Below are 16,241 nucleotides of genomic sequence, written 5' to 3' on the forward strand. Positions count from 1 at the left end.
AGTGGAGTGACGTGTGTGTGGTGGGAGGGCTGGCTGCCATCCTGTCCTCGTTTCCCTCTCAGTCAGATCCCTAGAGATGCCCAGTGACGTTCCCTAGCTTCCCTCCCACCCCACCCCCCACACACACCCCAGGCCAGGCTACCCTTTGCCTTCATCCCTACTCGGACCAGGGCCTTTGTTTGGGGCTTCCGGCCGGGCCGGCGCTGCTCAGGCTGGGGCAGCCGGCCCGATGCGGTCCAGGAGCCTTTGTTCTTTTCCTTTCAGCCTGTCTCGTGTCTGGGGCCGGGGTGTGGAGGGAGGTGGAGAGAGGATGCACGTGTCCCAGGGTCACTGTGTTTACTGTCACTTCCTTGGAGGGGAAGGCACAGGACACAGGCAGTGAACCTGAGTGGTGTTCTTGGTGGCGCCTCCTGGTGCTGGAGCCGCTTGGGATACAATTCACCAATTGTGAGGTCTTACTCCTGACTGGCTCCCATCTGGGCTGCCCCACAGTCATGCACCTCCTTTTGCATGCTGGCCTGGCCTCTCTTCTCTGTGCCACTCCCGGGGAGGGTGCCTGGCTGGAAGACAACCAGGAAGATCTCATTCTATGGACTTTTGCCATCCCCTGTCTGATGAGGTGAGGAGAGTCCCCGTCTTCACAGAGACGGTTGTCTTCACAGAGACGGTTAAGAAAAGGCCTGGCTACACCTCGGGGACCTTCTATCTGCTGGAGGAGATCACAGTCAATATGAAAACCTAGACTCTACCTCCCAGAGAATAACTACAAGGACACCATAGTGGACAAACTGTGACAGGCCAGGACTCCTCAGGGTGGAAGACCCAGAGACTGTCAGTCAGTCAGCATCACATTCTAGAAGGTTCTCTGAAGTGGGTGGTCTTGAATTGTGCCTTCAAGAAAGTGTTGGGCAGCCCAGGATTAGCGAAGTGGATAAAGCATTGGACTCACAAGCAGAAGGTCTTGAATTGGATCTTGAGTACCACATATGCCAGAGGCGTGCTCTGGTTCCCTCTCCCAGTCTTTCTTATCAATATATATAGGCTAGAGACAGAGAGAAGTTAAGAGGGAAGAGGAGATAGAGAGCACTGCAGCACGGCTTCACAGTTCATGAAGCTTCCCCTCTGAAGGTGCGAACCTTGAAATCAGGTCCTTGTGCACTTAACCAGGTGCACCACCACCTGGCCCCAGTTTAGTTTTTTAGTTTTTTTTTTTTTTTAATGAAAAGGAAAGGGAATAAATGACAATGTTGGGTAGACAGAAATAGGTCTGGGGCTGGAGAAGGTTCTGGCCTTCCTGGGGAAAGGGACCTTGAAGGTAGCTGGTTCTGTCCAGCTGGTCCTTCTGTCTGCCTTGGGGTGGTCTTTCCTGCCTCTGGCTTCTTGTCTCCCTTTCCCCACTTCACAGTCTCTTGACTGGAGTCACCATCATCATTGTTGTCATTGTCATCCTCATCCTTTGGGTGGCTCTTGACAGACAGAGCTCCCGTCACATGTGTCTTGCTGAGCAGACGAGCACATTCCAGGAGTGTGAGCACAGCGCGAGCACCTTGCTGAGCACTGGCAGCCTGGGGCTAGAGCTGGGTCACAGCAGAGCTGGACAGGCTGCATGGGTGGGGCTCTCGCCTTCTGCACCTGCTGCACAGTCTCCAGGAGTGTCTCCAGCTCTTCTGAGGCTAGACTGAGTCTCTCCTCCCTGGCTCATGTGCCCCAAGCTGGCCTTGGCCCTGAACCTCAGAGGTCTCAAACCCCAGGAGGCCTGGTGGCCAGCTGCTCTGTCAGGATCACTGAGGCTCAGCATGAGGGAGAACATGAGGCAGCAGCCAGTCGAGACCTTCTTTTCACCAGTGCTACCAGGGAGCTGGAGGAACCAGGGACTTGGCAGGCCGTCACAGCGAGGTGGCGGAGCCTGTGCCAGGACCCGACTCTGCTGGCGACCAGGCTGGGCCGAGGCTCCAGCACCATGCTGCTCGCTGGCTGGCCCCTCGCTGCCCGTGGTGGGTAAATGGTTATTAATGACCCCCCCTGGCAAGGAGACAGGAAATGCTTCCCAGCTGCAGCTGGGGGCCCGCTCCCTGCCAACCAGCTGCCTGTGCCCGCCCCGGCCAGGGCATCTGCCCGCTGGGCCCTCCACTCTGGTCATCCGCCACAGCTCATCCTGCTCCTCCGCCTCCCCGTCTGTCTGTCCTCTTAGGGCTAGAGGACAGGGAAGGACACTTTTCCATGTCTCTGGCACTACTTTCTCCACCTTGACTCAGCCCCCTTCCTCCCCTGCCCCAAATCAGGAGCCCATCCAGAGGCACTGCTGCCCGCCCTCCTGACCATCCCAGGGTCCCTGGCTTCTGGCCCTCCTTCTGCTGACTCTGGTCTGCTCTGATGGTTTTGTTCTCATGGCCCCAAGGGCTGGGCTGGGGGCTTCTTATGATCTCCATTGCTGCCTTAGGACTGACACATAGAGGATCCTCCTAGATGCCTCCTCTAGGAAGTCCTCAGTCTTGAACAAAGGTTCTAACCTCCTTGAGCTGTTCTGACCCTGGTTATCCTACACCATGTCCTGCCAGGTACCCAGCAGAGAAGGCAGGCGGAGGCAAAGCTGACTTGGGATGTAAAGTATTGCCACACCCCAGCCACGCCCCAGCCTGGAGGAAGTCCTGACCACAGAGGAGGGAAGAGGGTCCTGCAGGTGTTAGAGGGGAGGGGACAGCCGATGGGTCTGCCACAGGTGAGGCCTGGGGAGCTGGGGCGGGGGCGTGTGGAGAGGCCAGGAGGCTGGTGGCAGCCAAATTGCACAGGACTTAGAAGCCATGTCTGGAAATTTGGGCTTTTCTAGAGGTGAACAGGCCCCAGTTGTTGGGCAGGGAGGTGCTAAAAGCAGGGCTGGAATCGCTGGGACCTGTGGTTAGGGGGCCTTGGGGTGGGAGCACATGGCTGGTGCCGAGCAGTCCAGACAAGGAGTACTGAGGTCAATGCCAGGATGGAGAGAAGGGAGTGTAGACTGAGTGTAGAGTGAGGAGAAGTGGTACTGCCCTCCGGGGGGGGGGGGAGGGGGGCTGCAGGGGGCACAGGAGCCAGGGCAGGAGCCAGCCCGTGCCAGGTTCCTCTTGGGGCCCAGAGGTCTCTGGAAGCCTCCCAAACAGCCCGCAAGCCTTGAAGCTGACTAGAGATGGCTGGGGTATGTGCAGGGGCGTGGAGGGGTGGGACACACGCCCTCTGCCCGGGGTCCAGTGTTCAACATTTGTGCAGTTCAGACACCCGTGTGTCCATATTCCAAGCTGGGGTTACAGACAGTATGAATGTGTGGTTGTGCCAACATGGGGTGCTCAGATCCACCCCCTGCCTGTTCTCCTGCTCCCCAAAGCTGCAGCCTCTAGTGAAGCTGGGACCCAGTGGTTCAGGGCCCCTCTCCTGGCTGGTGGCTGTGGGAGACAGGCTCTGTCTGGCCTCAGGGAGCTGGTTCCTGGGCCTTCCTGCCCCGCCCCCCCCCCATTGTCCTCATATGGGGAACCGAGGTGCTGGAGTTGAGCATGAGAGGAGTGGTGATGAGGTTGGGGTTACAGGGTGGAGTGTGTGTATGCGGAGTTGGGGAACAGGAAAGAGGAGAGTGAGAGAAAGTGAGCAGAAGTGGAAGGGGTCCAGCCCCACGCTTAGCTGGAGTTTCAGAATGTCAGAGTTGAGCCACTTCCAAGAGGAAGGTGGGAATGCCATGGTCTGTCCACTCTCACAATCCTGAGCCAGTGGGCACCCCTGGGTCCTGTCTGCTCAGCTTCTTGAAGAGCACAGAGGCCACTTTCTGGGCTATGTGTTCTCACCTGTAGAGGGAGGAATTGGTGTTGGTAGTTCTGAGGAGGAGTGCATGAGGTCTGGCTGTGGGGGGCGGGTGACTCTCAGACTGTGGCTCCCATGTCCTTTTGTCCTTTTGCAGGGTCTGAGCCCGCCCCCAGACTCAGCTCCCAGCGTGGGCGCTGTGGGTGTCACACACTGTGACTTTAAGATGCTGGCCGGGCAGTTCTGTGAGTGCAGGATTCTGGAATTGGCTGATTGGATGATTCAATGATTCTAAATGGGGCTGCTGGGAAGAGCTGCTGCCACCTGCCTTGTTAATGTCAGTGTTCAGTTATTAAAAACATAACGAGAAGCAATGGAGACAGATAGCTGGGGTGGCGGGCGGCTTCTCTGTTGGGGGAGTGGAGGAGGGGCTGCTCTGGCTTAGGGTGGGGACACAGCCTGGTCCTGGGGGGCACTATTCCCCCATCTGTCCTGAGTTTACCTCCATGTCCTTGTCTCCACTTCTCAACCACTTCTGTCTGTCTTTTTATTTTTAATATTTTCTTGCTTGTGGTCCGGGAGGCGGCGCAGTGGCTAAAGCACTAGACTCTCAAGCATGAGATCCTGAGTTCAATCCCCGGCAGCACATGTACCAGAGTGCTGTCTGGTTCTTTCTGTATCTCCTATCTTTCTCATGAATAAATGAATAAAATCTTTTAAAAAATATTTTCTTTATTTATTTTGATGAGAGAGACTCCAGAGCACTGCTCAGCTCTGGCTTATAGTGGCACTGGGGATTGAACTGGGAGCTCAGAGCCACAGGCATTAAGATCTTTTTGCATAACCCTGATGGTGTCTCTCTATTCCCTTTTTTTTTTTTAATTATTATTGAACAGAGAGAGAGAAATTGAGAAGGGAGGGGAGACAAAGAGGAAAAGAGACATAGAAACACCTGTAGCCCTGCTTCACCACTCCTGAAGCTTCTCCTCTGTAGGTGCGGACCAGGTACTTGGACTCAGGTCCCTGCACACTATAATGTGTGCACTTAACCAGGTGCAACAACACTTGCCCCCCAACCCCTTTCTTTCTTTCTTTCTTTTTAAAGATCTGTTTTCAATAGAGAGAGATGATGCTGGAGAGAAAGCGTAATAGTTATGCAAAGAGACTCTCAGATTTGAGGCTCTGAGGTCCCAGGTTCAATCCCCAGCACCACCATAAGCCAGAGCTGAGCAGTGCTCTGGTCTCATCCTCTGTACCTTTCTGTCTGCATTGTCTCTTTTGTTAAGTAGGAGGGAGGGAGGGAGGGAGGGAAGGTGTGAGGGAGAGAGAGAGAGAGAGGGAGGGAGGACAAAGCACCACTCAGCTCTGGCATATGGTGGTGCTAGGAATTGAACCTAGAACCATGGGGCCTCTGGCATGCAAGCCTGGTACACCACTGGTTGCACTTCCTCCCTATTTCTGACTGTGGCAGAGAGGTACCCTCTCCCACTGCTCCTCCCCTGCAGCCCTGGCCTGATGGGGGAAAACAGGCTGTGAAGGCTTCCTGGACACACAGGTTACCACCAGCCCTGCCTGGGAGCCCCAGGTACAAAGAGCCTAACGTGAGGGCAGAGGCCAGGGCAGTGGGGGTGGTGGGGGGGTGGGAACAACACGGGGACACCAGCCAGCCTGAGTGCAGGAGGGAGGGGTGGCTGTGACAGGGGTCAGCAGGAACGGGGTCAGACCCCAAGCTTGGAGAGTGGATGAGCCCTGTCCCAGCCTCACCCAAGGGCAGTTCCAGAGTCCCGTGACTTGTTGCCCCTTGGATTGTGTCCAAGCCAGGGTTCCAGTCCTCCGGACAGTCACCCCCAACTCACATCTCTCAGAATCACAGCCCAGGGAGCCTAGCTCAGGACCTAGACTTGGGGAGCTTGCTTCCCTGGTCCTTCCTGGGGATCCTCAGTTTCCATAGCTCCCCTTTCCTTGGATCCTTGGAGTAGAGGCAAGGCTCAGGTTAAGGGGCAGAACCCCATCCGTCCCCCCTCCATCCTTCTCCTCCCACAGCTCTGAAGGCAGATGGAGTGACTGGTGATGCAGATTGGAGCACCATTGTCTGCAGTCCTGTCCCAGCCTCAAGGTCAGGGCACCCAACAGAGACCCCCCCCCCCCCCCCCACACACACCAGCTGCCCAAACCACATTGTGACTCCCTGGGGTTGCCCTTTCCCTAGGTCCTCAAGTTTCTCTCTCTCTCTCTCTCTCTCTCTCTCTCTCATCATTATGTTGTTGCTGCTATTATTATGATTTTATCAGAGCACTGCTCAGCTCTGACTTAAGATGGTGTAGGTGATTGAACTTGGGACATGGGAACCTCAAGCATGAGTCTTTTTGCAGAAACATGATGCTGTCTCTCCAGCCCATGCGTCTCCTTAAAGCTAGGTAGAGGCCCTCCAGTCAAGCCCTTCTTTTCAGAGGAGAAAAGACTTAGAAAGGGCTCAGCACCATCTGAAACAAATGGGCACTGCCCTCGGACAAGGCTCCAGCTTGAGGGCTGCTGTGAAAACCCTCCACAATGAGCCCATGCACTTCTCTCCTTTATCCAGACCCCTCTCTCTGGCCAACAGTGCCTGTGGGTCGCACACCAGAGTCCAGACTCCATGACTGGGTGCCGCCCAGCACATGTGAACACTCAGACACTTGCAAGTACACACAAATCCCAGGGGAAAAATCTGTATAGCACAGATTAAGAGGTGGAGATACCAAAGCCCCCTCCCAGAAGTCCCCCAGGACTTCCATCCCACTGGCCTTTTATGACAACTGAGTTTATGAACCTCAGTTCTTCCCTTGTGGTCCCCAAGGCAATACCAGGTCTTCCCTGTCATGGAGTCTGTTCCTGCCCTTGTCCAGAAGGGGCTTAGCTTCCTGTGCTTGGGTGTGGAGCCCTGGAGGTCCCCAGAGGACAGTGGGACAATGCAAGGCCCTGACAGATGAGACCTGGCATCCTCCCCACAGCCTACTCCACCCTACCCGGACCTCTTGGCTGACAACTGGGGCACAGCTTTGGCCCAGGGACCCCTGGGATCTGAGCCTGGTTCTCATTCCATCCCCTTAACCTCTCAGATTAAGGAATTGAACCCCATCTGGATAGCTTGCCCCCATTTTATTTTATTTTAATGGGAGAGATACACACACACACACACACACACACACACACACGGAAAGAGAGAGAGAGAGTTACCAGAGCAGTCTCTGGCTTATGGTGGTGCAAGGGATTGAACCTGGGACCTCAGAGCCTCAGGTTTGAGAGTCTTTTGCATAACCATTATGCTTTCTCCCCAGGCCCACTTGCTTCACTTTAAAGTTAGGGGACCCCACCTTCGCCCCATGGGTGCAAGGCCTGATGAGTGGGGAAACCAGGCTTCTCAAGGGGAGATGTGGGCAACAGAGGGGGGCAGGAGAGAAGGGCCAGACTGTGTGGACAGGAGGGGGACGGGGTCAGGTACTATCTCCAGCTTCCGTCATTTCCTCCCGGACATACTGGGTCAGTGGGGTCAGGGCTCAGAGGGAAGAGGCAGGCAGAAGCGGCCACACCAGCCCTACACTGTTTCCGGCACAGTGGCCAGTCCCCACCCGAGGTGGCTGCTTCCAGATCATCAGACACACAGGGGCACGTGAGGCAAGCAGACAGCCTGCCAGCCATGCCAGGCACACCCCCTCCCCCATCACCTCTGGTGCGACCCAAGAAGAGTCATCATTCCAGCAGACTCGGCCAGGCGGTATGTGTGGGGGCACCAGGCAGTGACCCCAGATCCCCACTCCCTGCCAGACTGTGCCCTCCTCCAGCTTGAGAGGCCCAGGCTGTCTACTTCCCAGAAGGGATGGGAGGTTCATCCCCCACCCGCTCCTGTCCCCACCACACGGTTCCAAAGCTGCCAAATCAAATCAGCCCTTGTGCCCGCGCCAGGCTGGCACGGTGTCCAGCAGCTGACGGGCACCAAGCCAGACCCAGAATAGCCCACCTCCTGTGCCTGTCCGAGGCCTGGGCATGCTGCACTCGGGGCATCTGCCAGCATGGAGGGTGGTAAGGGACCTCAGGAAGGGGACCCCCACACATAGGGACACGTTGACAAGTTGCCAGACCAGCCCCAAGACTGTGTGAACTGAACATGACTGAGCCTGTTTTGCTGATGGGGAAACTGAGGCCCAGAGAGGGGCGGTCAGGTTTCCTGGAGAGAAGCAGAGTGGAGGAGGAAGGAGGTTCTCAGGAAGGGTGAGAATGTGGTTGTTTCCACTCCTTAGGGGTCCCAGGTTGAAAGCACGGTGTATGGCTGGTTCTTAGCGGGGTGTTGAGGACACCTCCGAGCCAGAGGTGCCCAGTGGGAAACACAGAGGAACAAGGCAGTGTGGGGAGACAGCATGGTGTAATCAGGCCAGACTTCCTGGAGGAGGCTGCCATGAGAGATCAGAAGCCTGGGGGGGCATTGGGATGTGGAGGGGGCAGGTTAGAGAGAAGGGGAAGAGGCCCAGCAGGCCTCAGCCCTTGGCCTTCTTGTCTCTGCAGCTGGCCGGGACCTTCTTGCCAGGGAGCCAGTGCACCCAGGGAGTAGAGACTGCCGCCTGGAGGTGAGAGCTCAGGGAAGGGAGGAATGGGTTGGCATGGGGGGTGGGGGCCAGGCTGGTGGTCAGTCTGAGCAAGCCCCCGCCCCCGGGAGGACTGGGAGGCTGGAGCCGAATCCTAGCCCCACCCCTCAGCTAGGGTCCCCCCCAAGGCTTGCCACCTTCATGCAGTGGGTCCCCAGGCCTCCTCTGCTAAGCATTTCTCTTCACTCTCGGCCACCTTGCCCCCTGCCACACCTGTGGGCAGCTGGGCCTTTCCCCCAGATTCACCAGCCACCCGCCCTCCACATGGCTGCTCTTTCACTTTAAAATATTTATGATTTTTGTTATTTATTGGAAAGAGATGGAGAGAAATTGAAAGGGATGGGGAGATGGAGGGGGGGGAGACACCTTTCACTGCTTGTGAAGCTTCCCCCTTGCAGGTGGGACCAGGGTCTTGAACCTTTTTTTTAAATTATTATTATTATTTATGAGAGAGGGAGAGAGAGAGAGAGAGAACACTAGAGCATAACTATGGCGTATGGCAATGCCTGGGATCAAACCTGGGACCTCATGCTTGAGAGGCTCCACTGAGCCACCTCCCAGGCTGGCTCTTTCTAACCCACGAACCCAAATGTGTCAGTCCTCTGTGCCCCACTCTGAAGCCCCAGCTAGGCCACAGCCCACCCCTTTCATCTATTCCTGACTCCCCAGAACTTTGCCTGCTGGCTTCTGTCCCCCTCAGCTTCCCAAGTCCTTCTGGGCTCAGCTCTAGCCTCCCCTCCTCCAGGAAGCCCTCCCTGCTTCCTCCTCTGAACTCTCCTACCAAGGCAGTCAGATGCTGTCCTGGGCTTTCTCCTGTCTGCACCCTTCAAGCATGGTCATTCTCATTATGCAATTCTGTGTTTCTGTCTGGTTTGCCTGCTCCTCCCCCCCCCCCCAACAAGGAGCTCCCGGAGAATATGCGAATATGCTGTCCTCATCGCTGCCCTGGGAAGGGCTGGGATGCAGAGTTCCCTTGCTCTGTGGGGCACCATCCTGGCCCTTGAAATGCTTTGCTGGTAGCAGAACTGGGGTGGGCTGAGGTGGGTGAAGGCTGGCACAGAGAAGGTGTGTGTGAGAGAGGAGACAGACCAGCGAGGTCCACACTTGCCTCCGGCCAGAGCTGCAGACGCTTCCTCACTTCATCCTCACACTGCGTGGTGAGGGCTTGATGCTGTTCTCCTTTCACACTGGAGAAACTGGGGCCCAGAAGTGTCTCCAAGTGAGTGGGTCAGGATTGACATGTTCTTTCCAGCTCTCGGATAAGATGGGGGAGGAGAACTTTGCGGGGGGTGGGGGTAGGGGAGCAGCCCACCCCTCCTTGGAATCCCTGCTGGGAACCAATCTCCATTTATTTATTTATTGCCTTGGCACTCCAGGGGGGCAGGGCTCCCCCAGAGCAGGGACAGATGGCGTTCCTGGGTACCAGCCGCGTCTCAGCAGCCGCTGCCACTTCCCCTCAAAAAAACTGGCTGTGTCACCCTCCCAGGAAGCCATAGGGTGTCGGGCTTTGGAGAGCTGAGTCCTTCGTGGGGGGGGGGGTTGGGAGGGGGGGTGGAGCTGGCTCCTGGGGAAGGAGGCCTGTCATGCCCCTTCCCTGGGGCTGGCTACAGCTCTGCAAGTTCAAGGGCTGCCCTTCTCTCCACCAGGCACCTGGGCCGCCCCTGTTGCTCCCCTCTCCTGTCCTCTCTCTGCCTTTCCCTTATCCAGTGTCCCGCTGCCTCCTCCCTGGGGCAGACAGATGCTCAGAGGAGTCAGGACACTAACCACCACCACCACCCCCACACACCCCCAGTTCTCAGCTCTGTTCTGCCCCCCTGAGCCCACACCCACCCCAGAGCTAGCACAGTCTGCTCTCTTTCTGGGTTCAGGAGGGAGCTGTGGAGAGAAGCTGCAGAGACAGTGTGAGGGGGGAGTGTGGCTCAGCTCACCAGTTGTGGGCCCCTCCCTGTGTGCCCCGCAGGCATCCTGGGAACCAGGACTCATCCGTGCTCCCAGGAGATGAGGTGCACCATTTGCTGGGCCAGGTTCAAGCCCTTATTCACTATTTGCAAGGACCCTGGTTCAAGCCCTTGTTCCCCACTTGCAGGAAGAAAGCTTCATAAGTGGTGAGGCAGCAGCATTGCATCTCTCTCTCTCTCTCTCTCTCTCTCTCTCTCTCGCCCTCAGGATTATCGCTGGGGCTCAGTGTTGGCACTACGAAACCACTGCTCCTGGTAGCCATGTTTTTCCATTTTATTGAATAGAACAGAGAAAAATTGAGAAGGGAGGGGAAGACAGAGAGGGAGAGAGAAAGATAGACACCTGCTTGCCTACTTCACCTCTTGTTAAGCCAACCCCCTTCATATGGGGAGCTGGGTGCTCGAACCAGGATCCTTGAGTGGGTCCTTATGCTTCATACTATGTGCACTTAACCCAGTGCGCCACCACCCAACCTCCAAGTTTGTCTCCCTCTCCCTCCCCCTCCCCCTCTCCCTGTCCCTGCCAGTATAAATGGGGGGGTGGGGGGGTGGGGGGGTGGTGGTTCTGGGTGCTGCACATTTTGGCACCATCATGACTCTGCACCATCCCACCTGTCACTTGCCCTCTGGGGAGAGAGCCCTGGCCTCGCTCAGCTTGGCCTCCTCCAGGGCCATAGAGGGTGAACTGGGGCCATTCAAAGCAGCAGCCAGGACTTACTGAGTTGCCCCCCTCACCCTTGCTGGCTCATGGGGTTTGGGAGCCTGGTTGGGGTGGGCTGTGGTAGAGGCACAGACACTCTGGCCCCACCTCTGCTGTGGCATCCCTGGTTTTCCTGGTATGACTCTGCTGGACCCCTTGTATCCCCCCCACCCCAACTTGGTAGTGCTCACCTCCCAGGACATCAGCACTCCCCCCTGGCTTTGCTCCTGCTGACTCCTCTTTCTGGAATGACTTTCCCTCTTCTCTACCTTTTCAAGCCCCAGGCTACATGGCACCTCCTCTGGGAGGTCCTCTCAGATTCTTCCCCCCACCTCAGGCCCAGTCAGTCTCTCCCCTTTTCTGTATACCTGGTCCCTCACTCCCAGCAGCTCACAGTCTTGCTGGGTGGCAAGTGGTTCTTTTGTCCCATGTAGCTGTGAACACCTGGGTGGGGGAGCAAGGTTGAATCTCCTATGTCTCTCCTGGGCTCCTATGGGGCCTGGCATAGAGCCAGTATATAGTAGGTGCTCAGTAAAAACTTCAGCTTCTGTGAGGCCCACCCGAGGGTGCACAAGGCTGGGGACCATCAGGCCTAGGTGGTCAACCCAAGGCGACAGCAGGAGGCTGGCTCAGTGCTGATCTTGGGGCTCCCGAACCTCTGGCCCTGGGTGCTGGGCTGAGGAACTTGTTCTCAGAACCTGGGTTAAGGCTGAGTCTTGAGGAAGAGAAACACCATAGTGCCCCCCACCCCAGTCTCCTGTTGGTCATGGTAGGTTTCCACAAACAATTGAGGACCCCCATGGATCATGTATCACATGCTTTATTTGGGAAAATGAAGACATAGCAGGCCCACAGATAAGCTCCAGTCATCTGGGGGAATGGGGACTGACTGATTGCCCTCTGGTGTTTTTTCCCCTTCAGTCGCTGGGGCTCGGTGCCAGCACTGGGACTTTGGTGAAGCATTCCCCCTGCAGGTGGGGAGCGAGGGCTTGAACCTGCGAAGTACTACATGCGCTTAACCTGGTGCGCCACCACCCCGCCCCCACTCTCTGGCTTTTTATAGCCCAAATTGTCTACCTGGCATGAGCTTCTCATTGGTCTGTTTAAGCCTCCCAGCTCCTTCCTATTGGTCCTGTCCTCCAGGACTTCCTCTCTAGGACTTCCTTTCTTTTCCTGCCCTGGAACTCCCGTCAGCAGAGACCAGGATCGGCCAGGTTGATTTGTAACATCCAGTTCTTGCCCTACTCTTTGGCTTCTGACTTTGAGGATATGGGTACATGAAGGGCCCCCAAGGGGTGGGAGGGGGCATCCCAGGGAGGAAGGCTGCTGCGGGGACCCAAAGACACTGGGCAGGTGGAAGAAGCTGCTTGTCAGGCAAGTAGACAACCCCACAGGTCCACAGAGGGACAAGGCTCGTGTGGTAGAGAGACCAGGGAGCTGGGTAGTGGTACTGACTGGCTGGAGCGACTCCTACAGGCTGTCCTGGCTCACAGATGTGCCAGCTGCTCCTCGCCTCTTCCCTGTCCATCAAGTGGCCCCAAGGATGCCCCAGGGTCCGAGCAGAGTGCCAGCAGCTTGGCCACAGCATCTGGCCTCCTTGGGGCCCCAGGACTGCTGCCAAGCTACTTGTGCCCACCTGTTGGGCTTCTTGGGACTGGATGCAGGGGCGTAGGGCCAGCAAGGCCGCCTCAGCTGCTGCCCTAGCCTGCCTCTCTGTGTTTGTTCGTCCATCTGTCCACACCCTGACTGACAGGACAAGGCAAAGCCTGGCAGACTTGGGCCCTTTGCCACCAGAGAGGTCAGCTGTGAGGAGGGGAGTGGCAGATGCGGGACGAGCGGAGCTTGGGCCAGGCTGACAAGGCCTGGGGTTAGCTTTGGCTGAGGACTATGGGCCAAGAGGCTCCTGGGCACCCCTCCCCTAGCCCTGCCTGGCCCTTCGCTGTAAACACTGAGAGAACAAGTTCCGTTTCCCGGGAAATATTTATCTCGGGCCGTGTGGGGAGCGTGTGCTGGCCTCCACATGTCCTTCCTGCCTCCTGGCCCGGGGCAGGAGGTGAGGGGCCTTGGCAGCTGTGTGGGGGACAGGCTGTGTGTGCTCCAAGGCAGGGCGGGGCAGGGCATGCCCTGAGCCTCTGTCTGAATGCTGCAGGTCAGAGGAGAGGAAGGGCCTGATAAAAGAGAAACCAGTTTGTCTCCATGTCCACAGTAAATCCACCCTCTGCTGCTCCTGGCTTCCTCTCTGCCAGCCTCCCGTGTGTCTCTGTCCCTGTCTATGCTGTCTGTCTTTCTCTGCAGTTTCCAGCTCTCCCTCTGGAAAGCCTTGTCTGACTCTCTTACACTTCAGTTCCCTTCCTCTGGTTCTGCACTTCAGACTGGGCCCCCAGACCAGCCTTCTCTCGCTCCAGCAGTTCAGACAGTACAGATAACTTCTTGTGGGCTTCCACAGAGCCCCTTCCTGGGAACTCAGGTCTGGGTCTTAAGCCCTTGGGACCTGCACAGGCCCCAGTGCTCACTTTGTTCCTCTGTGTGGGGCCAGCACAAGCCCAGACATACGAAGGATCCCAGCTGATTGAATGAAGGGAAATCCTATAGGCCCAGCCAGAGTGAGGGGCCAGGTTCCTGCTGGCGGCTCCTGGGCCCTGGGCTGTGTATCCCAAGCTGGGCCGGGCCCACCCAGGGCTCGGACAACAGGAAATCCTTGAAGGAACAAGCAGAGGCCGAGGACTTTGAGCACAACAACAGGAAGCAGCCTGGACATAGGGCCGCAGCTCTAGTGACAGACCATGCCTTGGGGGTGGGGGCAGGTGTTGGGGGGTAGTTTCCAAGGCCTAGGTGATGCTGAGGAGAACACTGAGATTGGTTGTGGGACATTGGGTGACTCTGAGCTTGTGACATCATGGGACAGCAGGTGTGTGAAGTCAGTCATAGGATCCTGTGTGCTGACGGGTTGGGTCACTGGTATGACAATGAGCATGGAAGAGGGTGTGAGGTGGTGTGTGTGTGTTAAGTGTGTGACACAGAGGGTGACGCCACGAGAATCAGATATGTGAACACAAGCATGTGATACTTAAGCTATACAGTGAGTGTTCGTCCAAAGATGTGGCATTGGGGGTGCAGGGGGGCACCAGGTACGTGGAAGCCAGTGCTGTGATGTCATGTGACATGGAACATGTGATGCTGTGTCTTCCACTGTGGCCACTTGAGAGCTGAGCATGTGACCCTGTGGTGGGTGGGGAGGCACAGATGGTTTAGGTAGCAAGGTGACACAATGTGGTTTAGGGCGTTGGCTGTTCTGGCTGCAGTGTATGTGTGTGGGGGGCGGTGAGGGGGACAAGAGGAAGCAGGAGATGGTGCCTGGGCTCAGGGGAGTGGCCAAAAAGCTGAAGAGAAACAGATGGACTCTGGAATGTGTTTTTTGGGGGTAGAAACTATGGCACTTACTATGAACAGGAGGAAAACCAGAGGGAAACCATTCACTGGAGGATGGCTGTCAGAGATGTGACTGAGTTGGGTTCCGTTTGCATATGCTGTGGAAAGATGCAAAGATCACCTAAGACCCGTTCCTCCTCCTCTGCTCTTCCTCTCCTTCTCTTTCCCAGCTCAGTTCTGGTTTATGGCGGTGCTATGGATTGAACCTGGGACCTCAAGATCTCGGGCATGAGAGTCTCTTGTATAACAACTATGTTCTCTCTCCAATCCAAAATCTACCTTCTAATATAGATACAGTTTTTAAAAAAGGAAGGAAAAGGAAAAAAATTCTCCTTGCTCCCAGTACACAATGATGCACTATTTGGGGGGGGGGGTTGTGAGGGTACTTTGCAGCCACCTATCTTAGTGAGATGAGAAATTGTACCTATGTACCAACAACTGTGCTGTAATCCATTAATGTCCAAATAAAAAAATAAAGAAAAATAGAAACAAGGGTATTGAGGGTTGTTTTTTTTTTTTTTGCCTTCAGGGTTTTTGCTGGGGCTCAGTGCCTGCACCATGAATCCACTGTTCCTGGAGGCCATTTTTTCCATTTTGTTGCCCTTGTTGTTTTATCATTGTGGTTATTATTGTTGTTATTGATGTTGTTGGATAGGACAATGAGAAATGGAGACAGGAGGGGAAGACAGAGAGGGGGAGAGGAAGATAGACACCTGCAGACCTGCTTCACTGCTTGTGAAGCAACCCCCCTGCAGGTGAGGAGCCAGGGGCTCGAACCAGGATCCTTATGCTGGTTCTTGCGCTTCACGCCACTTGCACTAAACCTGCTGCACTACTGCCTGACCCCCTCGAGATTTTTTTAAAGGTAATGTCACCTCCATATTCAAGTAGAGGGTATCCCATCACAGTGTCTCAGATGTTTACTCAACATTTATACTTGCTGAGTTCTGAGCACAGTGGACACTACCAGTCCTGTCATTCATTCATGTCCCATATGAATAAAAGGATACAGCAGAGGTCGGGCTGTAGCACAGCGGGTTAAGTGCAGGTGGCGCAAAACGCAAGGACTGGCATAAAGATCCCAGTTCCAGCCCCAGACGCCCCACCTGCAGGGGAGTTGCCTCACAAGTGGTGAAGCAGGTCTGCAGGTGTCTCTCTCTCTCTCTCTGTTCTCTCCTTCTCTCTCCATTTCTCTCTATCCTATCCAGCAACAGCATCAATAACAACATCAATAACAATAATAGTAACAATGGCGATGATAAAAATCAAGGGCAACAAAAGGGGAAAAAATAACCTCCAGGAGCAGTGGATTCATGGTGCAGGCACCGAGCCCCAGCAATAACCCCAGCAATTAATGGAGGCAAAATTCTCGTTGTAATGAGAACTTAGTGTTTATCCTCTTTACTTCCCTAGCAATAAAGGTTTGTACCTTTGGAGCACCTTTGACTAGCCCCCCAGCCCCCTACCCCCCTACCCGAAGCCTCTGGTAGCCACAAGCCTAATCTCTTTTTTTCTGTGAGATTGGTTCTCCCTCCCGCCCTCTCTTCTTCCCTCCCTTCCTGCCTTCCTTCCTTCCTTGTCCGATCTCATATACAGCACTTTCTTTATCTGACTTGTTTCACTTCATGTAATGTCTTCAAGGCCCATTCAGATTGCAGAAAATAGTAGGATTTCTTTTCAGTTAAACTTGCTTTTTATTTTATTGAATAGAATTGAGTGGGGAAAGGAGGGAGGGAGGGAGGGAGAGAGAAAGTGAGAAACCTGCATCACTGA

General features: G+C 55.6%; 1 protein-coding gene across 4 annotated transcripts in view; it reads left to right on the forward strand.

The window, feature by feature from the left end:
* Positions 1-16,241, forward strand: part of PDE2A (phosphodiesterase 2A) — a 102,421-nt gene that overhangs the window by 27,820 nt on the left and 58,360 nt on the right. For 2 of the 4 annotated variants that reach the window (XM_060176889.1, XM_007527496.3), the window contains one exon: positions 8,302-8,363. The exons of 1 other annotated variant lie outside the window; for it this stretch is intronic. In XM_060176889.1, coding sequence (XP_060032872.1) covers positions 8,302-8,363 — 62 coding nt within the window. Of the gene's footprint in view, positions 1-5,270; positions 5,348-5,805; positions 5,879-8,301; positions 8,364-16,241 lie in introns of those variants that run through there. One more of the 4 variants, XM_060176887.1, reaches the window with a different exon arrangement.

The sequence above is a fragment of the Erinaceus europaeus genome, chromosome 17 (assembly GCF_950295315.1).
Source record: "Erinaceus europaeus chromosome 17, mEriEur2.1, whole genome shotgun sequence".
Lineage (NCBI taxonomy): Eukaryota > Metazoa > Chordata > Mammalia > Eulipotyphla > Erinaceidae > Erinaceus > Erinaceus europaeus.